Raw genomic sequence first — 22188 nt, forward strand, 5'->3', positions numbered from 1 at the left:
TTATAAAAATCAGTTTTGAAAGAAAGTTACTTCCCTACAAGTAATCCATATACTAATCTGGACTCTCTGCTAAAACAGTTTAACTCTTTTTGCTTCTGCATAGGTAAAGAACATGAAGGTTCCCATGCTATAAAAGAACGGTCACCAGAAGAAGTTGCAGCCCGGCTTGCCCAGCAAGACAAAGAGGAGCAAGAGAAGATATCAGGTAAATCCATACTCGTAGTTTTCCTATACGTGTTATACGTGACAAAAGAATTGTTGGACTGTATTGGCTTTAGAGTTCCAAGTTGCTTATGCATCTCTGTTGTCCCTGTGTTATGTTGGCAGAATAAGTGGTGTTGAAGCTTCTTCCACCCACTAAGAAGTAACTGATAGTCAAAGAATGATGGAAAATTTTCAGTTGGGATGGACCGCCAAGGTCTCTAGTCCACCCCGCTGCTTGGAGAGTTGGGGCAGGTTGCTCAGGGCCCTCTCCCCTGGAGGTTTGAAGCTCTCCAAGGATGGAGATTGTTCCACCTCTCTGAGCAGCTTTGCCAGTGCTTCTTATGATGGAGAACTTGATACATCCAATTAACTTCTCTTCTTGGCACTTGGGTCTGTTGCCTCTTTGCTCTTTCTCTGGGCACGTCTGAGAAGTCTGGTTCAGTTTCTTCTGTAACACTCCTTTAGATGTGGAAGGCATTACTTAAGATACGCCTCAGCTTCTCTTCTTTAGGCTAGAAGCAGCCTAGATCCCTCAGCCTCTCATCTGTGTCATGTGCTCCCACCCCCATCTTAGTGCCACCACCATCTCAGTGCCTCTCCAGTGTTCACTCCCTGGCTTGTTTGTACCTCTCTTATGCTGAGGGTCTCAAAATGAGACACCGTATTCCAAACGTGGTCTTGTAAGTGGCAATTAGAGGGAAATCATTCCTTCGCTGGATCTGTGGGATGTGCTCTTGTTTGATGCAGCCCTCTTCACGGTCAGGACTCGCCACTGCCAGAGCACGCTGTTGACCTCTGTTCAGGTTGCCATCTTCTGGGATCCCCAGGTCCTTGTCTACAGAGCTGCTGCCTGGACTTGTTCGATAGTCATTCAGGGACGGTATGTCAAGGCTCTGTGAAGAGTTGCCTCTAGGTTCTGGGTTGGGAACTATGACGGTTCCTTGCTTGGGTTCTAACTCAGACAGAGCTGTTAATCCAGCTGTATTACTGAGAGGTGGTCTGGCTTTTCCTGTGTCCCAAAACCCATGTCCTCCCTCTGTGTCTTGCTCAAAACGACGAGCTTTGCTTCCCCCTCGCCCCCCACTTGGTTTATTAGATTTTAAATACTTGTGGGCTGTTGTTTAGTGTCGGTTTGGCTGCAGCATGATTGTTTAAATCAGGAGGTTTGGGTCCTTCCCTGGTTTGCCTCAGGGGAAGCCAGAAAAATAGAGAAATGTTTTTCTTGGTAAGATCGTGTTCTGCTGTCTAGCGTGTCCAAGCAATCTGTAGCCGGCTACCTTGATACTTACCTTCTGAAAGCAAACCCAGCTCAAGCTGCAGATTGATTGCAGTGTTAGAAAGCTTCCGTATCGTCCTCCCGCCAGTGTTGATGAGGACGAGAGGGAGACCAGCCTCTTGGAGAAACGGATGGGTGTTGAAGGATGACTTCTGACTTGGGGCAGCTCAAGGACGGCTGACTGCAATGGCTCCGCAGACCTTCTGCGGTGAGGGAAGGAGTCTTTGGGGGTGGGTGGGCTGGAGACATTGACTACAAGGATGCTGAATAGAAACTGTATTTAAAGTAAGCGAAAGTTTACTGCTAACGTAGGCGTAGCCAGCGAAAATAGGCTTGAAAGGGAGTTCAACAGTACTGAGGCCACATATTGGACGTGCTTCAGCTGCTGTGGGAGCTACGGCCTTTTTATTTTATTTTTCTCTAAGTGCTTGGAAAGGGCTGATGGTGGAAGAGGCACCGGCGCAGCGTGCTGTGTCTGACCTGTCCGACTGCTGTGCACGTGAAACGGGGTCTGGGCAGATGCGTCGGCCACGCTCAGACTTTCCTCTGAGCGCTTTGGTCCGCAGCCGAAGTCCGAGCCCTGGGCTGCTGTCGCACGCGAGGGATGAGAAGGGTGTACAACCTGGACTGAACAGGCTCGCAGCAGACATGCTGGTTGCGGTCTGCTGCCGCGTGCTTCTGTTCAGAGCTTTGTCTGGTGTGGAAGAGCAACACGAACAGGAACAAGAGGCTTGGCATTAGTTGTCTGCATCGTACAAGGACTTTCTTGCAAGTGAAGAAGTTGAGATGTTACGCTGAAAAAATCCAGAGGAGTATTTACTGGAAAGGTGGATTTACTTACCCCAGTACTTAGAAATAGATGTCGGGCTCCAGAAAGGCAGATGTTGCTCAGTCGCACTAACCATTCTGGTTTGGTTCCTGCTTGAATAATTAATAGCTTATTTGTGCTTCTATACCAATAGGAATAGATAGTTGAGTCCACCACCTTCTTGGCTAGGAAGAATAACTCTGCTTTTGGAATATATCTTCCCTGTGGAAGATAGGAAAATTTACTCGTTTCCTCTTAATAACCATTGTAACAAATGAAGATGGAAAATACCTATTGGTTTAAATGCACCCCCTGCAGAAACATGGTAACGGTCTCCCACTGAGTAGCTTTATTCCTGTAAGTGCAGACTTGCACCTTAGTACTCCTCTAAATAAGGAGCATGTTCTGACAACCTTTCTTCTTCTGTAGGCTGCAAGCACAGTTCCCGAACTGACCAACTCTTTTGGGTCATAGAAAATAATGTAAGGAGACACAGAGGATGTAATGTGTCGATTTACTAATTCTGCAGCTCTTTTCCTTGTAGTTTAATTCAGTTAATTCATTTTTTTTCCAGCCCTTGCAGCAACTCTAGAAGGAGCCCTAAACGCAACAGCTCGTGTAACCCTTCAGGCGATTACTGCCCAGGAGTCTGCTGTGCAAGCAGTGAATGCCCATTCGCAAATACTGAAGGAGGCCATGGACAATTCTGAGGTAAACTGGACAAACGGGGACAATTTTTTTTTTTTTTTTTTTGCATTGTGTTCAGCTAAACTTTTCGTCTCGCAATTAAAGATAAAGTTGGAAGCTTTTCTTGCGATGTCTTTACTTTTGTCACAGTTTTAACTAATCTTTCCAGTCATGAAATGTGGCGTAGTTGAATAATACAGTGAGTTTACTTTTGAATTTGGGGTTTTTTTTTTCAACTCCTTTACCCCATTTGCAAGAAGAAAAGTTCAAGTTAATACATTGATAGTCTTCACGTTGTAAATTAATTCATTGTATTTTAATTCCCAAGCCCATTTTTTACCTAGCTATAGTTAGGGTATCATACTGTCCACCCTTAAATTCCATTGAACCATTCCCTTTGCCAAAATCTTCTTGCTGGATTGTTTGTTTCTTGTCTGGAAATGAGTAGGGGATGTATGAGTGATACCAGGTTGTGGTTCTGGTGTGCTAATGCTGGAGTTTGTCTGGAACCACTGCTTCCTATTCAGTTCTGGAGCAGAGAATATAATTTAGTGGTTAATCAAACGAACAGGGGCATATGGGCAACTAAACAAGCACTCAAGAGTTAGTCTGGTAGTTAGAAAAACAAGTATCTTAAGAGTTTGCTTTTAAGCTTAAGTATTAAGCTTACTTTAAAATTAACCAACTTTAAAGTATTGTGGTACTTTAAGTATTACACTTAAAGGCAATTTTAAAGTATTACAGTACATGTAGAGATTTCCCCCCAAAATGTGGCACCATACAGTGATCCTCACACAAGCTCTTCTGCGTGGACGAATGGCTCTTGCTCAGGTGGAACATTAAGCATCAAACAAAACAAAACATTGGAAGGGAAAAATCGTTTGTAAAGCTTCGAGCTGTGCTGTTGGTAACCAACACAAAAATGTTGCTCAGTTTGAGTGAAATGAGTGTAGCAACTTCTGAGTCTTTACAGGCTTTCATTTATTTTTGATAACTGTGTAACTTCATGATTGTGATGACCGTAACCAGGCATCTATGCTTCTTAGGCTGCTGGGGAGAAAAAATCGTCCCAGTGGCGCACTCTGGAGGAAGCGCTGAAGGACCGGAGGAGAGCAGTGGATGAAGCCGCTGATGCCCTTCTGAAAGCCAAGTAAGTTGCTTGTGTTTGAGGCTTACCGAGTGGTACGTTAATATTGCCCGTGCGAGGGCTGGCAGACACTAGGTGAGTTTCTAGAAAGTGTGCAGTCACCTGTGTTCATCTTAAACTGACATGTGTGTGCCAAATCAGAAAAAGGTTTCATACACTGATGAATATTTTCATTTGCAGTGTGTACATCTTAGGTGCCTGTGCACATGGTCCTCACTGTACCAGAGTCTGAAACAGTCTTACTCTTCTTTTTAAGAACTTGTTTCTCTCTTTAATACTTATCTATAGTGTTGTTAAGATCAAGTAAGATGGAAAAAAAAAAATTCCGTAATCCTTTTTGTATTAGTTTTGGATAATTTGTCATTATTAAACCTATTGTAAGGGCTCCATGACTGCACTCTTTGTGAATTGAGTCGGTAACATCACTAGCTTCTTTTAGTTGTAATGAAAAATAAACCTTACAGCATTGTTGGGCAGTTCCATCTGTCAGCAGAGTTGCTTTTAAAGTTAGATTTTTACTAAGCACGTGTCTAAGAAAAACTTGAATTCTGAAATGGAACCACTGCTCATAATGCAAGGTTCTGTATGAACCACGTTGATGTGCATTGAGGCTGGTGTGCAGACTCATTGCGTAGGGATTATAGCAGCAAAAATATGACAGACAAATATCTCCAAGTTGCCCTTATAATGAGGATAGACATAAATTCAGAAGCCCTTTTGAGGCTTCCTGAGGCTGAGAGGACAACACCATCCCTGAAGTTGCACGGTTGCTATTTAAATCACCAACTTCTCTTATCTTTGAAGCTGCTGTGCTGACTAAAAATAGTTGGGAGGTGTAACTGAGGTTTCAAAGAGTAAAACAAAGTTAACTTAAGCCCCAGATGTGCTAGCTTTCATTCTGTATTGCTCTACTGGATGCCTTTGCTTTTATTTATTTACTTGTTTATTTTAAAGCGTGTTCCTTATTCCAATGAGGTCATTAGAAACCTCCATTGTTTGAATGGATTTGGAAAAGGAAAGCTTTTTCACTTTTTCCTTGATTTCCAATTATGCTAGAGGAAAGCAGTTCTTTCTTAATTACAGCAAAAAAAAAATCTGTCTTTACAGAGCTCTATAAATTTTCTCCCATCCTCATTTATCTCCACCACTCACCATGTCCAAAACACTTCTGCAAGAGTAAGCCATCTATATTAAAAGTGTTTCCTTGATACTCGCTGTTATGTGATGGAAATGTCAGCCTTCTAATACTAACTTTAGTTTTACTAATACTAACTACTTTCAGTGAACTTTCTTTCATCTGTCCCCTCCAGCTCAGTCTTGAGTACTAAGTACTAATTGCACTATAAATAATTCTCATTTTACATGGAATAGACACACTGACATCCTTAGCCTTCAGGCTGTGGAAAGAAAAATCTTTAATCACAGCATCTTAGCCATAGAGCTGGTAGATGGGAACACCAGTAGAGTTATCCAGTAGCTCTTCCTATAAATACAGACAGCATGAATTGCACTTTTCTGTATGCGTTACAATTAGCAGCTGCTTCTCTTTTCAGAGAAGAGTTAGAGAAGATGAAAGGTGTAATCGAGAACGCCAAGAAGTCTCAGATCGCAGGAGCCAAATCTCACATTATTGCTGCAGAAGAAAATCTTCATCATATGATAGTTGACTTGGACAATGTCGTGAAAAAGGTAACGCTTCCACAGATTGTTTTAATTGCCATTAGAGTAAGGACTACATGGCAGCTTGTCCAGGCCTCCCATTCCCAAGTCCTCTGTAAAATGTTAAATATTTTTAAAGTGTAAATTCTGGTCTTTTTTTAGCTATACTCGGTCTTTTAGCTGATTATAATCCCGTGAACAGTCATGACAAGATCTTTGCAAGAACTTGAACTCTGTCCTGAAAGAGTCTCCAGCCAGCTTGATTCGTGTCTGTCCTTTCTGTAGGCAACTTGTAATTCTTTCCGTTTGATGCCGAGAGGAATTTGCCATGAGGCTAGGGAGGAGTAGGAACAAATTGTGCTAATGGCTTGGTGGATAAATCACTTTATAGCTCAGAAGACTGGGGAAGAAATGTAAAGCTGAAATTTCCTTTGCAGCACATTTGATAATTCATCAGGTGCGTTTTGAGTGGAGAATTTAGCCTAATAGTGGGAATGAATATCAGGACTTACTGAGATGGGGACAGCCATCGCAGGACTGGCTTGCTAGGCCTATATGGTAGCTGAAAGCAGAGAAAAAGAGCTGGAGATCTTTAAAGACATAAACTGGATTAAGATGCCCTTTTGGTCCTGTCTAGGCTACAGACTGGCTATCTGGTTACAGTGTGCGTGTGAGGAGAAATGGATTTGTGGTAATTCCAGCAAATAATTACTGTATACAAGAAGTTTGATATCACAGGGTGGGTTTTTTTGTCCCCCAAGTGAGTTTCCTTTGGTTGGGCTGGAGGGTAACGATACCTGCCGCTAACTCAGGACCTGGCTTTAAATTATGTATGCCTCTGTTTTCAATATTTGCCTTGAAAAATAAAGTGATCTAATTTTTGTTTTTTACAGGTTCAGGCAGCACAATCTGAGGCCAAGATAGTAGCTCAATATAATGAGCTTGTGGCTATAGCTAGAGAAGAGTTTCAGCGAGAGCTTGACAGTATCACCCCCGATGTACAGCCTGGCTGGAAGGGGCTAAGTAAGTCTCTGATTGCAGGGTTACTTCGTGCTTGTTACATGTCAGTCACTTCGGTTTGTAGTGTTTCTGTAACTACGGCCACTGAATTGAATGTCCAGCGTCCTGTTTTCCATAGTGTTTGGTTGGTTTGAAGTGAAAATTAGTTCACAGTTGAAATAAGTAATCTAAAGCAGGTGTTACAAAGAGGCTTAATTCTGGAAACTACCTGTGCTGTATTGGAAGTTTCAAAAAATGTAGCTCTTGTATGATAAACATCATATGGTTGTTTAAATGTCTCTTCCCTCCCCTGGTGTTCCAGGAAGAGAGCCAGCTCACTCCAGATCTGGATCAGATCTGTGTGGCTCACTGATGAAGTGTTTGTCTGGTTGACTCTCTGTGATTATAGCTGTTATAATACACCAGAGTGATAAAGAACTCCCTGAATTTCTCTAGATCATCACTGAAAAGATAGAGATACTGAAAGATAGAATTCATTGTTCATACCTTACCTACCCCAGTATATGTTATTTCTAAATCACATTGACACAGTAACTTACCTCGAACAACAGAGGATGCTGCACAGTGAATAGGCAGTGAATAGGCATCTTATGTTTTGCTTATGCTATTACTACTGCAATTCTTTGCTCGAGATCTGAAATCTCATGAGCTGCCTTTCCTTGTGCAGGATAAAGGGAGAACATCTTGGGTATTGTGATTGCTGCCCTTTTGAGGGAGGAAAGGAAATCTCCCGGTGGCTTCCATGCACTCAATTTCATACTGGTGTGACCTAGTGAAGTATATACGGGACTGATGTGTCCCCCCCTCCATGTGGGGACTTGATTCTTAACCAACTGCTTCTGATTTATAAGAACTTAGAAATGTCAGACTAAAATTTCCAGTGTTGTGTTGCACTTTCCTACTTCAAACTTGTATTCCTTGCTTTGGCTAAACTTCAACATTAATCTGTGGGTTTCCAGAGTTGATTTTAGTGGTTGGGAAGTTTTGGGCTACATCTTGCCTGTAATGTAGAGAGACTTTTACATCGACATACTGTTCTTCCTAAATTCCTGAAGACTTGGACTCGTGTTTAAGTCACTGGAGATAAGAAGCTCTGAGTTTTCTGTTTTACTTTTGCATGACTGACTTGCTGTAGTGAATGTGCATTAACTTTTCCAACCTCTCGTCTTTCTGTTGCAGAGATAACTGACTTAGGTGAGTTCCTGAAACTTGTCCTGGTCTTGTGAATGTCATCTCTTCTCTTTCTTTTTTATGTTTGTGTGGTACATCCCTTTACATTACAGGCAGTATCAACAAAGGGGTGAAATGTTGCACTCCTAAAACATTTCAGGTTTGGGATCCTTTACACTAGTTTTGCACGTCTAGCTTAAACCACAAACTTTTTGTCTTCCCAGGTGAGTGTGATTGCTGGCTTGTGAAAGCCAGGTTTAAATTTTCTTTGTGCATTTAAGCCGGTCGATACTTGCTGCTGAGATTCCAATGAGAAACAGAAACTTTGACCCGTTCCAGTTGAGCTGTGTGATGGTGTTTGTCCTCAAGTAGGGCCGCCTCGCAGCAGTCCTGGCTTGAGAGAGGTGCTGGATACACCAGCTCCTGCTGATGCCGCTGAAACGTCTGGGTACTTCGTATGCTTGAAAAGCCACGTAGGGCCGCTCCCAGCTGCGTCACCAAAACCAGATTCATTTAATTTGAAGTTGGCTTAACTCTCTGAATTGAATCTTCGCGATTAATTTTAGAAGTGTTGATTAACTCTTTGATTCTGAGGTTGATTATTACTTTTTTTTTTCTTTTTATCAAAGAAACCTATTAAAACTGGAGTGCAGTAAAACCCCGTTCTATTTGTAAGTGTTAAGTTCAACAGCTGAGCTTAGCGGTGCTGGTCAGCTTCCCTGCTGGGCACGAGCACCGTTGCACCGAGCCCTCCTGCACCAGTCCTTTCTCCAGCACTTGCCAGCAGGATGGCTGACAGACTGTTGAATTTCACTCGCTTTGGACCCTGCAGGAACGCTTTCCCGAGTAGTCCCTGGTTTTCCGTACAGGCGATTTAGCTGGCAGCCAGTGCAAAATGAGCTGCAGCGTTTTACAGAGCCTATGCCATTCTCAGGTCACCAAATCTACCAATGCTGCAGACCTAGCTTGTGTCCTCCTCCTCTGCCAGAAGAAAAGTAGCAGGCTCGTTAGCAGACACAGATGTAGTTGTGACCCCTGCTGCTCTTGTAGCAGCCAAACCTGAAAGGTGCAAATTGGGGTAAGAAATCTGATTGTGAACAGTTGGCCTGGAGGACTGTTGAAGAGAGAAGGTAATTCTGGCTGTCTCTCACAACGGCTTCAGCGTTCTCAGGCTCAAATTTCTGTACGCTTGTACCCAGCTGGAGGTATCGGTCAGCACCGGGGTTTTACATATCCTGCTGCGCTGTGTGCTGTCACAGGGGAAATAGGTGGTGGTGTGAAGACCAAGAAACAGAGTTGTCGACAGTCTCCTCTAATTGAGCGTGACATGGATATAATAGCTGTGAATCACTTCAAAGAAACTAAGATAATTTCTCTCCCGGACAGAAAGTACTTGCTTGTAGATGCGGCTCAGAAAGCGCTACTGGGTGGGCATTAGCACAGGACAAGGGCTTGAAGTGCTCGGAAACTTTTCATAAAACATGCTCGCTGGTCAACCACGTGGAGCCTGAGAGTGCTGGGGTGGGAGGTGGGCGAGCACTGTGGTGGCAGTGTCCCCGCAGACCTTCCTAACGCCCTGTGTCTTCTTTAGCTGGCCAGTTATCGACAGACGACTTAAATTCTCTCATTGCACATGCCCACCGTCGCATCGACCAGTTAAACAAGGAGCTGGCGGAGCAGCGAGTGAGGGAACAGCAGCACATCGAGTTGGCCCTGGAGAAGCAGAAACTTGAAGATAAAAAAGCATTTGAGGCAGCCGTGGCCAAAGCGCTGGAGCATCACAAAAGCGAGATTGAAACAGAACAGGAGAAGAAGGTAAAGTGGGATAACGCACCCGTTTGGATCTCCGGCTCAAAAAGGGTGTAGAAGAGCTGGAGGAAGTGCACAGAAGAGCAGCTGGGATGTTCTGAGTGATGGGAGACTTCAGATAGGGCGACCCCCAGGATAAGCGTGGAAAGGAGACGTTGAGCAGGAAACTTCTGCAAAGTTAGAATGGGGAAGTCATACAGCGAAACAGGGAATGACTTTTTCACGTTCCTGTCTGCTGTTGGAGATGGGATTACTGGGTCAAAATAAATGACTGATCTGACCCCGCATGGCCATCTTAAGGCTATGTAGCCCCTCCGTCCTGCCTCCAGGAGGTATCTCCATGTCCCTCCACTGTGTGCTTTGCCAGTGGATTGGGATTTGGTTTCTTTCAAAAAGACTATGAAAACTCCTCAGAATTTTAATGCTGCTTTGGACATGAAGCAAGTGCAACTTAAAACATAGGAATTTGGGCACTGGAGGTTTTATCATTTGAGATGCCATATTGCAGGCAGGTGCTTCTGCCAAATAGACTCCTGCTGTTTTTACGTGTGCCTCTGAAAATGAGACTAAACACTGGCCCTTAGTTGGAAAATTTGCATTGACTTGTGCGAAACTAAGGGTTTCACCTGTAGCCTGCTAGGTCAAAGCACTGCAGTGACAGGTGTTAATTTAGAGTTCTTCTTTAAAGTTGCTTGAACTGTCATCTTTGCATTTAATGGAAGGTTGGAAATGACACAATCGTTTTAAAAAAAAAAAAATCAGAAAACCAAACTGCTCCTAAATAAACCTGCACTCTGTAAAGTGGCTGTTTTATACAAGATCAGGTAAAAGGGGTATTTTATTAAGCTGTGTCCAACTTGGACAGTATTACAGCATGTAGGGAAAAGTAAAATATGTTTTATTTGGAAGCTGGTTTATAAACACCAGTGTTTAGTTTGAAATGTTAGTGTATTTTTCATATAATATTTTGATAACTGCATGAAGAGCCTAGTGAGTATAACCACCAGTTACAGGCATTGTGGACTATGAAGCTTTAATGTCCTTTAAGGTCTTTTGGAAAAGGCTCAGCTATAAAAATGGACCTCGGCAGCTTTTTAAGATGAAACATGGGCTCTGTCAATGCTACTTTTATAAAATATACCCTATGTAATCACTGAGGGATGATATAATCATATAGCTTGTGACAAGCAGCTGAAAAATAGTGGTGTAATAACAACCACTCGTGCGTGTACAGGTTGAAGAAGTCCGAGAGGTGATGGAGAGCGAAATGAGGACCCAGCTCCGGCGGCAGGCTGCTGCCCACACTGACCATCTGAGAGATGTTCTTAAGATCCAGGAGCAGGAGCTAAAGGTGGAATTTGAGCAGGTAAGGGAGAAGAGTCCCCGAGGGAATTAGGCGGATATTTGAACCCTGGCAAAGCACACGCTTTGCAGTACGAGAGTCCTGAACCATCTTCCAGGAGACTGAAACGTGGGCTGGGGAGGGAAGCCTGCTCATCTTGAAGAGATGAAATACAGTGCCTGAACACATAGGGGTTTTATTCTGACTTGTCTAAAAAGCTTTTGCTATAGGTGAGAGTTTTGGTAATTACAAACACAGTAACTGCTAAATTCACCCTAATAAGGCTTCTTATAAGTATACTGGATTTACTATATGCATTGTCCCTAGCAAGAACAACAGATTTATAGAAACATATCTTAAAAATAAGGTAAATATAATTTATCAGATCAGAAACGGCTGTTTTGTATCTCGCTCTGTTTCAGAACTTATCGGAGAAACTCAGTGAACAAGAAATGCAATTCAGACGCCTTACTCAGGAACAGCTCGACAACTTCACGTTGGACATAAACACTGCCTACGCCAGGCTGAAAGGAATTGAGCAAGCAGTTGAGAGTGAGCACTGAAATCGCGTTTCTTTAAGGACTGAAGTCGCGATCCCCAAAGGCCCATTACCCAAAGCTGGGTGCTTAAACCCAGGCTTAGGCACGTCGCTCCTGGGCCTGGGTTTGCCGCACTGCTAAGCACCCAGCAAATCCCAGCTGCACGAGTCCAAAGCTGCCGTCTTGTTCTGACCCTAAATTGTGGAACAGACTTGCTTTGAGGTCAAACGCCGAGGGGGCAGCTGCTTTTGAAAGCAGGGTGTTCAGAGGAATGGCTTTTGCTGCTTGTGTTCAAAACTGTGCCCCCAACTGAGAGTACCTTTCTTGGCTTATTTTGCAGGTCACGCGGTAGCAGAAGAGGAAGCCAGAAAGGCCCACCAGCTGTGGCTCTCTGTTGAAGCACTCAAATATTGCATGAAAACAGCCTCCGGGGATAGTCCCACAGAACCACTGGAGAGCGCGGTCAAGGCCATCAAAGCCAGTTGCTCTGACAACGCGTTTACAGAAGCCTTAACAGCAGCTCTCCCTCAGGAGTCCCTGACGCGGGGAGTGTACAGCGAAGAGGCCCTCAGAGCACGTTTCTACACAGTCCAAAAACTGGCAAAAAGAGTGGCTATGATCGATGAAACGAGAAACAGCTTGTATCAATACTTCCTGTCTTACCTGCAGTCGCTGCTTGTGTTTCACCCTCAACAGCTGAAGCCACCCGCTGAGCTCAGCCCCGACGACCTCGATACATTTAAATTACTGTCTTACGCTTCGTATTGCATTGAACATGGAGATCTGGAGCTGGCAGCTAAATTTGTCAACCAGTTAAGAGGAGAGTCTAGGAGAGTGGCACACGACTGGCTGACCGAAGCTCGAATGACCCTAGAAACAAAACAAATTGTGGATATCTTGACAGCATATGCCAGTGCTGTGGGGTTAGGAACAACTCAAGTGCAGTGAGCTAGGATTGTAGGTTTGGAGGCAGTACAGCAATCGTTTGTGCCGGAAAGAAATCCCATGATCTCCTAAGGGTTGCAAACCAAGTTGCTGGCAGGGGCTGGAAGCCTTAAATCAAAGCACGGGTACCGTCTTGTCTCCTTGCACGGTATTTAACTTCACCACCTGTTGTATTTGTGTTGGTTTAGAGGTATCATGACAACCAACTTCAGGAAGCTTCTCTACAATTTCTGTAAGAATTTTGTTTCCCATCTTACCAAGCGGGCTTGTGATCCAACCAAACTAATGTTTGTAACCTACCATTAATGATTTGCCACTTTGTCAGCTGAATAAAACAAGACTTCAACCACTTTCTCCTGTTGTTCAGTCTCCTATTTAAACAGTAAATACAGCTGGGCAGTACAACAACAGCCTTTCTCCATGACCTGAAGAAGTTAAAACTCATCTCTGTTGTACTCCTTTCAAGGAGCAAGAACTCATTGATGTGATCAATGTCTCCATTCATTAATTTGTACAGCTGTAAAAAAAAAAATCCATGTATGAGTACAGGTTTAAGTAGTCATACCTTAAGCTGGTGTTAGAGCACATATTCTGGTGGACTTCCACCCCTGCATGTTTCTTCTTGTCAGACCTGCTCTTCTGCAGTTTTAGAAGACCAGGTATTTCTATCTAGAAATCAATTTTGGTTCAACCATGAGAACTTGCATAAAGACCAAGCTCCTTCCTTCTCTTACCTTTCCCTTATTTCTTACAGATTGATCAAACGCACTTGCTGAAATGAGTAACGGGAGCTTGGTCTGCTTGCTGATCCAGTTTTAAATTGTTGGTGCAATAAAGCAAAGAGCATATCGCTGCCTCTGAAAGCCCTTTATCTTTGATCTACCCCTGTACTAGTCACACATTTCTGGAACAGGCGTGTTTGCTTTTGGAGCAGACGCTGCCTTCTAACAGCTTTACTGCCCATCTGCTCCTGTAATGCGAGGAACACTTGACTTTTAGCCTTTCAGCTGTAGTTTGTTCGACCTGTAGCAGCTGCTGTTTCCCAAACCCATTACTGAATTATCCTTAAGCTGCTTCCCACAGCAGCACACTCTTGTCCTGCAGCGTCATGCACATCAAGGTTTTATTTTTCACAAAGAGAATCATCTGTTAACTACTTTTCACTAGAATATGGTTAATCCTCACACGAACAAGGCCGCCTTTGACTGTTCAAAATAACTACCTCAAAAAAACCTTCAAGCTTCCCCAGCTGAGAACAGCAGCACAATGCTGTGCGGGCCAGTGAACTGCAAGGCAGAGAAGGAACAGCGCAGTCATCTCTCTTCCCAGCCAGTCACCTCATCAGCTTTATTGCTGTATTCTGCATGAACTTCACTTTCTCACAGAGCCGCAGCAACACTTTGCAATCAACAGCCGTGTTTAATGTCAGCTGTTTATTAGATGCAGTCTCCAGCTGTACAAATTGACAGCTACAGTCTAAAGCCTGTCCTAAAACACCAAAAAGGATGAGGAATAACACCACAGGTGATGAGTATTGCATTCCTTAGTGTTTACATACAGAGTAAGCTTTGTATTTAAGTAGTTCATTAAAGTTAGCTGGAAAGGAATTGAGTACAGCACAGGTTTCTGTTGCAGAAGGTCCAACAGGAGTCTTGCTCAAGCTGTCAAAGCCTTGTACCTGCTGAGCCTCCAGGAAGCAGCACTCCTCTCGCTGCAGCCCTCCAGTACCTCAGCCAAGCTGTTCAAGCAGGCCACAGCTGCCTGGCAGGAGCCAGCTCGTGCAGGTCGTGGTGTGGAAGAGACTGTGTTGCTGTAGCCCACACTGTGTTTGAAGTTACCAAGAACGTTCAACAGGACAACTTCGAGCTTGCTCCAACGAGGACAACGTGCTCTTGGCAAGCAGGTCCCTCCCAGAAGCCGTCCCTTCAGTAATTTCTCTTCTCATGGAAGCCTCCTGGCGTCAAGGCAGTGGTTGCTCCCAGTTTTCCCGAGAGGAAGGCAAGAAGGACAGCTAGTCACGGTCACTATCGCTGTCACTGTCACTATCGCTGCTGTCGCTGTCTGACTTGATACTCTCCAGTGTCTTCCTGCAGATGTAAAACAGTCCAGTAATCAGTGATCTGTTGTGACTTTTGCGTGAAAAGAGATATCCAAAACACAGGATAGACCCCCTCCAAGGAGAACATTATGGGCTGTCTGATGCCCATTATCCTCAAAGGACAGGTCCACCCAGCGTTTGGTGGAAGCACGTCCACCTCCTTTTGGAAAGGCAGACTACTTCAGTTACCCAGAAAGCAGTGGGCCAACTGTCAAGGGTGCTGGACTCCTATTTATTCATTCCCTTGGACCAGACCGCTGGCTCCAAACTGTGGTCCTCAAGGCTAAGCCCATCATCTGAGCTTGGCTGCATCAGCTCAGCAATGAATGGTGGTTGCTAGCAAGATGCACTGAAGATTGACCATGAGCCTCAGAACCTCTGAACCACGTGCAGGGCCATCCTGTACCACCTCCCTGCTTTTACTAGCCTGCAATCGGTGTCTTTTAGGTGGCCAGACCCAGCTAGGAAAAGATTCTGGGAAAGAAAGGTGATAGCAGATCTGAGCGGTGGATAAGGCTAACCCCATCGTATAAAGTTCCCTTCCCTCTAGGTGGGACGGATACAGCATGGGATCAAAAACTGGCCATTTTGGGGGTGTGAATCGACCAGAGTCAACGCAAAGGCACATCATTCTGAAGCCAGTTCTCTGCTGCCTTGGCAGAGAAGCCTTTCCGCAGGAATTACCCCTCCAACAGCCTGCTACTATACCCCTTCAGCAGTAACATGAAGTACTCCAACTTACTTCTGCTTTTCAGAGAGTTCAAATTCCTTCTCCGTTCTGCTCTTAAGCCTTTGAGATGAAGGAAGACCAAGGGACGCTGCCAGCTTTACCAGCTTAATTGCCTCATCTGGGCAATTGGTTTGTTTAGCACAGTTCAGGAACTCATTCATCACCTGATCACTGCAAAAGCAAAGGCAAAGAGTGACTGTTCACGGGGCCCCAGATGAGGTGGCCATTAACTTACAGCAGGTGCTTTAGAGAGGGAGAGGAGGTGACAGATTTTCAGGTCACTCAACAAGCCCAACTCTGCTCCTGCCAGGAGTTTTACCTCAGCCTTCAGCCTGTACCATGTGGTGCATTTGGGAACTCCTATCCTAGCAGAAAGCAATACTTCTCCTTGCACAAAAACAGAGGGCAGCAGCTCGCTGCTCAGGATAAGGACCCCACCTTAGCAGCAGCCTAAATAACCTTCCCCTCTTTACAGTCCCCAAATGAGGCCCTCACCCTCTTTTACATGGCTGGCAGAGGTACAGGAACAGTATAAAAGCACTTTGAATCAAAGGCAGGCGTCTCACTGCCAGAGGCTGCCCTGCTGTCTGTGGGCACTGGGAGCCGCTGACAGCCGGCTCTGCTCTGCCAGCTCCATTTCATGTCGAAGTGCTGGCTCTGCTCCTTCCTCACCTGCGACAGCTGCTGGGGACACCTCTCTTGCCTTTAGGCAGGGAAAGAAGTGAGTGTTTGCAGCTGGTGCCGGAGGGAGGTTGGCAGAGAAAGGAAGGAAGGGTCAGTTCAACCAGAAGAGCCTCTGATCCCTTTGGTAACAGCAGGGAAACGACTGACTTTCCCTTCACGTTCATAACTCATGGCATCCACAAACCATCAGCTACACCATGATTTCAGGAGAATTCTTCTCCTTTCCCTGTTGCCCAAATTGAGACAGGGGCTCTGACGTGGCACAGAGTACCACACACCCTCGCTGGTGCAGGCAGCCACAGAGAACATTGTGCATCGTGGTGAAACTCCCATCTCCAACATCAGATCTAAGATGTTCATTTCCGCAAGCACCAAGCAGTTGTTTGGGTTTTTTTTGATTTTTCAAAAATGCATTACTATTCCTTAGAAGTTGTTTTCTACTTCAAAAAGAATTTTTTCGTCCAAAATCCTGAGAAAAGCTAACCATTGTAGCCTAACAGGATACCACGTAAAATTTAGGACTTGACTTGATAAACTTGTCTTCAGAAATCCAGACACCTCTGAAGCACTTATGCTCGGTTAATAGCATATTAGAATTTTTTTGAGCACACAGAAAATGAGATGTTCTAAGAGTCCTGCTTAGGCTGATTTCTAATGCCAAGTGGCACTGTTCTCCATGTCCCAGAGGTTCATTCAATGAAATCTCGAGGATCACCCACTTAAACTCCCCATCTTTGCATTTTCAACATTTTTTGAGACATATTCTTGGTGTTGGAACATATCAGCTGGATAAACAAACACCCGTGCTCACAGGGACAGAAACACACACTCACACTTCGGAAGTAACTGTAAGATATGGACCACTATTGTCAGTTGTAACAGAAATGCAAAATCTCAGCCAAAGGGGAGACTCAGTACCTGAAGTCAGAACCTAAAAGTACTCACGTGGGAATCCTATTGATTTGCTGGAAACGCTCCATCATGTTCCTGTTCAAAAGAAAACAAAAAAATAATTTAAAAAATCCACCACAAAACACAGGAACACACAGATATTAAACCTCTTGGATAAGCCCCCGTTGAAATATAGGCAAGCTCAATTTCATGAAATGATCCTCCCCACAGATCTGAAACAGATCCCATGCCGTATTCTCGCAGATGCAATGTGTACCAGCTAACATCATTGATTAGTTTAACACAAAATACCTTAACTAGTGCAGAAAAAATAAGAAGCGTAGCTGGTGGCAAGTTTACTTTAAAAATATTGCATATTTTTAGAAGGGTACTTGCCACTTCTTTGTTTCAAATGAATCAGTGCAAGGAGAACATCTGTATTTAACAGAAAATAGCTCAGAACCTTAAACTGGAGGCTAGATATTTTAACCAGCATTTCAAGTTGAAAGCATGTAGGACAGTGAATTCTAGCTACTGGAGAGTTCTAAACATATTCTCTTTAGAGTTTTAATTAGGGTTAATTCTAATTAAAAGTTTAATTAAAGTCTAATTAATCTCTTTAGCAGTTTGAATTCCAAAGAGTTCTAAAAATCAGAAAATGGGAAGCTGTAGGAAATCAGCAGTGCTTAGTGAAGTGATAATCAAACCCTACCTTGCCATAAGCAGCTGTACGATGCTCTAAGCCAGTTGCTACGTTAACTTCTAAACCATTTTTAAGATAGACAACTGTAACTTGGTGCCGAGAATGAACAATAAAATTAAGAAAAAACCCCATCACATTCCCAGTAGGATTTATCCCCTCCCTTTGCACTAGCATTCCAAGGCAATCAGTTGTTAGCTTTAGTTTTTTGTGATTAAGCCTTGAGTTACAGTGTCAGCAAGCCAAGAGCTCACGACAGCCACATACGTACCAAGCGTCCTGGGTTCTCCCAGCCCTGGAAAACAACAGAGCGACATTGCTCAGCGCGCTGCCTGTCCATTCTAACGGGACCTGCTCCCTGCCGGTTTGCTCATAGACAGCTTTGATGTCTTCAGCACACTTGGCAAACGCCAGCTGAATCTGTGAAAAGATTGTGCTATTAATCCCAAAACCTCTAGAATGAACATATCCTTTTCAGTACAATTCCTCCTACAGATCCTAGAGGTCTGCCCCGTATGCGATTTAAATTTGTGAATTAACAGCGGTCACTCCTGGCAGAAAAATCTCTCACTTCTGTCAGGACAATTGTCCCCACTAGGGAAGCTCGACGACGGCTTTGCAGGGACAGCTGTACTTGGAGACCTCTGCAGTACGCGTGAGCCTTTAACCCTCCTCAGCTTGAGAAGCCAGTTACTGCAATGACATCTTTGGCAAAAATCCCTGAACTCTGCCCACGTGCTTCCCCAGAGATGTGGCTGGCTGGGCTGGATTACTCTTCCAAATCCTGGTAAAGGTAACTCTTTGTGTTAATTTGAGGTTTCTCTATAGGTTGAAGACAATCTGAAGGGTTTAGCACGTCTGGATAATCTCACATAGATCTGGAAATTTGTAATGGCATATGCACTGGCACTGGACTTCTAAGATTGACCAGGGACAATAATACAGCACTTAAATACAGTCTGTATACTGCACACAGAAATGGGGAGACATCTCTACTCTTTTCACTGAGCTTCTGTACTGGTTTTGGCAGGGATAGAGTTAATTTTCTTCATAGTAGCTAGTGTGGGGCTCTGTTTTGGATTTGTGCTGGAAACAGTGTTGATAACACAGGGATGTTTTAGTTCCTGCTGAGCAGGGCTTACACACACTCAAGGCCTTTTCTGCTTCTCACCCCACCCCACCAGCGAGCAGGCTGGGGGTGCACAAGAAGCTGGGAGGGGACACAGCCGCGACAGCTGACCCCAACTGGCCAAAGGGCTATTCCATACCATACGACGTCATGCTCAGCATATAAAGCTGGGGGAAGAAGAAGGAAGGGGGACATTCGGAGTGATGGCGTTTGTCTTCCCAAGTAACCGTTACACGTGATGGAGCCCTGCCTTCCTGGCAATGGCTGAACACCTGCCTGCCGATGGGAAGTGGTGAATGAGGTCCTTGTTTTGCTTTGCTTGCATGCGCCGCTTTTGCTTTCCCTATTAAACTGTCTTTATCTCAACCCACGAGTTTTCTCACTTCTACTCTTCTGATTCTCTCCCCCATCCCACCAGGGGGGGAGTAAGCGTGCGGCTGAGTGGTGCTTAGCTGTTTACCGGGGTTAAACCACGACAGCTTCCTTACCTCATCAGGGTGCTGGTCCCTGCTCATCAAAGACAAGACCTCTTCCAACAGCTCTTGCCTCCTATTAAACCCCAGCTGTTTCATATCTGTTTAGAGAAAGGCAGTAGTTAGTAGGTGTGACCGGTACCCCCTGCTCCCAACTCCTGGTAATATGGTCAGCATAACTAATGCCATTTACAAGGCAAACAGCCGTTCTCTGCGATCAAGTGGGTCACATATTAGTACCCCTTCCCGTCATTATCAGGCCCTGAAGGTACTGTGCACCAAGTACATGAACCAAACAGATTTCTTCTTCCCCTCCCCGCTGGCCTCAAGATTGCTGGGCTCCAGGCTGACTACTCCCCTCATTAACGGCCTTCAAGGTCCCAGGCACCCGGCCAACCCGGCAGTGGTGATCACCCCATCACATTTTATAGAGCACTGTCTATAAAATCAAGCAGGTACAAGTCCTAAGCGGGAACTTGGACCTGAACCGCTGCTGGACAGTGAGACCCACGACCTGCTGGTGGCCAGGGACACATCCACCGTCGTCTGCTTCCTCCAAGGACTGAGTGGTGACTGGTATTCTTTTGTATGTTTTCCGAGGCTAATTATGATTTTTATGTTGATACAGCAAACCAAGTATTACGATTTGACCCGATCTGCAGAGGGTCCAGGTGATTAGAAACCTTAAGCTAAGCTATAAAATTCTATACTATGCTACTTATAAAATTGTACTACACTGATTCTGCTTATAGAAATCTTGTGCTATTCTGATTATAAATTCTATGCTATGCTAATCATAAAATCCTGTTAAGAAAATAAAGCTTTAATTGTAACTACAAATTAGTGCTGTCATCATTCTGTGAAGGATCCCTAGAAGAACCTGTCTGTCCCCTCAGTGTTGGGTGACAGTAGGATATTTTCTGTGTGCTAAAGCCTTTATCTGCATTCTTGTCTCCTCTTCTTAAGGGGCAAAGAACAGGCAAATAATTTAAATGAGTTAAACCTGGGCTAAGGTACTACTTAAGTAGTACTACTAAGTAGTACTTAAGGTACTACTCTCTGGTAAGCATTCAGTTTTCCAAGACACTGACATTTAACTGTGACACAGCCATCTCTCTGATAGTCTGTGCTATCGGTTCTGTCTTTCTCTAATACAACAGCCCCACCACTATGCTAAGGAATAATGTCCCTCATGCCAAAGCACCTTAACATGGCTATTCTGAGCACTGGGAAGTTTCCCAACTCCCTCCCACTTCGCATTGTTCCTCACTTTCATGAAACAAACCACCTACATAGCCATGTAGGCTATTAACTTCTAACTAACCTTCCCAGACTGAAGGGATCACTTCCAAGTGGTTGGCTGCATCCAGTGCTTGAAGGAGGTCCAATATATTTTTAGGAGTTGGATAGAAGAGCTGAGGAAAGAAGAGAATCATTTCAGTAAACTGTAACTGTTCTGTTTCTCCATACTAAAGCTTTGAAGGTTGCTTACCCTAATACACACTTACCGAAGGGGACATTTCTTTGTACCATTTCAACACAACATCAATTTGTTCCATCATACACAGCAATGAAAAGAATTTTGACCTGCAGGAGGGGAAAAATGTTCAAATTCAGTAGTGATTAGATCAACCAAACCATACAGAAGCACCAGCAAATGACGGTGTTCTGATCAGATTTGTATTGCAGATCAGGGACATTTCTCTGTGTGATTGCAATATTCCATACAATTAAAAAAACAGTAGCGTTTTTTGTGAGAGAACTTAATGCTGACACTAGGTAATTGGCAGAATTACTAAGAAATGGACCACTGAATTTTAAAATCTCAAAAAAATGCAATCTCCCTGCCTGACACCAGGTTTGAGATCTCTGAATCTCTCTCAAATGCAACCTCTGGTTAAGAACCACTTTAAGAAGTGAACTAAATTAACGTGGGTACTTGTGCAAGTTCACAATACAAACCTGGGACCTTGATCCAATGCACTAAATAGGAAAAATGTCTCTGCACCAAGAAATTAATTTCCATTGATTTCCCTTGATTTATTTACAGGCTAAATAAGGTAAAATCATATAATCATCCCAACCCTGAAACTGCATCTTATTTTGATGATAATTATTTTTCATTAATTTACTGGAGCAACTCTAGTTCCAATGCCTAAATAGGCTTTTCTTCAAATCAGTATGCTCCAAGTACTTAATTACGTTCAGTGACTGCAGCACTTAATGACATTGGTAAAGATGTCTCAGGTGCCATGATTACAGTGTCAAATGGTGGAACTACACAGGAGTTTGGTGCCTAAACACACCTGCTGCACTGCAGCCTCTCTCTACAACACCATGCCAAGAGCTAAGTCTGACCTCTACGCTATTTTGGTGTCACCTCCTAAGCTGCCATCCCAAGTGGATGACAGGATTGTAGAAAATAAAACTGGTTGGTACCGTTGTTGGATGGGGATTAAGCTAAACTGATGCCTCAAGACACTTTGTTTCAGTTCAGGCAAGGCCACAAACAGAAAATAAATCCTAAGCTATCACTGTTCTTAAGAGGGACTTAATTCCCAAATTGCACATACAATAGCCAGCTGATGTTCAAAAGAGCATCCTTCTGCGCAATGTTCGAATCCTGGTTTGTATTCAAATCGACAACAATACACAAGGTGCTTCACTCACCAGTAGGCATTTAACCGATCCATGTCCAAGAACTTCCAGTTGTCTCCCTTCTCCATTGCCTTATTTAACCGATAGGCAAGCTTGATATCCTTAAGATCACAGCACTGCAATAAACGAGTTAAGATTTTAAAGCTCACAAACATAACACTTAATACATCTCTCTGAGACTCACTTTCACAAAGGTATGAAGAGTAATGAGCTGACAGC

At 44.1% G+C, this 22188-nt stretch overlaps 2 protein-coding genes across 10 annotated transcripts in view; one reads left to right on the forward strand and one right to left on the reverse strand.

The window, feature by feature from the left end:
* The window catches only part of IMMT (inner membrane mitochondrial protein), a 23836-nt gene extending 10876 nt beyond the window's left edge, over nt 1-12960 (forward strand). For 3 of the 5 annotated variants that reach the window (XM_075148472.1, XM_075148474.1, XM_075148475.1), the window contains 10 exons: nt 104-205; nt 2863-2999; nt 4022-4125; nt 5676-5811; nt 6675-6804; nt 7981-7995; nt 9563-9786; nt 11015-11146; nt 11545-11674; nt 12002-12960. In XM_075148472.1, coding sequence (XP_075004573.1) covers nt 104-205; nt 2863-2999; nt 4022-4125; nt 5676-5811; nt 6675-6804; nt 7981-7995; nt 9563-9786; nt 11015-11146; nt 11545-11674; nt 12002-12609 — 1718 coding nt within the window. In that variant the 3' untranslated portion in view covers nt 12610-12960. The remainder of the gene's footprint in view (nt 1-103; nt 206-2862; nt 3000-4021; nt 4126-5675; nt 5812-6674; nt 6805-7980; nt 7996-9562; nt 9787-11014; nt 11147-11544; nt 11675-12001) is intronic. The other 2 variants (XM_075148473.1, XM_075148476.1) reach the window with 1 other exon arrangement.
* Nucleotides 12856-22188, reverse strand: part of PTCD3 (pentatricopeptide repeat domain 3) — a 24468-nt gene continuing 15135 nt past the window's right edge. For 3 of the 5 annotated variants that reach the window (XR_012673418.1, XR_012673417.1, XR_012673415.1), the window contains 9 exons: nt 21982-22085; nt 20820-20898; nt 20636-20726; nt 19327-19412; nt 17981-18129; nt 17064-17105; nt 15447-15605; nt 13829-14693; nt 12856-13123 (listed from right to left, as the gene is read on the reverse strand). Coding sequence is in view for 1 of the 5 variants with exons in the window: in XM_075148478.1 (XP_075004579.1) it covers nt 14618-14693; nt 15447-15605; nt 17064-17105; nt 17981-18129; nt 19327-19412; nt 20636-20726; nt 20820-20898; nt 21982-22085 (786 nt within the window). In the remaining 4 variants the exon portion in view is untranslated. Of the gene's footprint in view, nt 13124-13828; nt 14694-15446; nt 15606-17063; nt 17106-17980; nt 18130-19326; nt 19413-20635; nt 20727-20819; nt 20899-21981; nt 22086-22188 lie in introns of those variants that run through there. The other 2 variants (XR_012673416.1, XM_075148478.1) reach the window with 2 other exon arrangements.

Source organism: Calonectris borealis, chromosome 4 (assembly GCF_964195595.1).
Source record: "Calonectris borealis chromosome 4, bCalBor7.hap1.2, whole genome shotgun sequence".
NCBI lineage: Eukaryota > Metazoa > Chordata > Aves > Procellariiformes > Procellariidae > Calonectris > Calonectris borealis.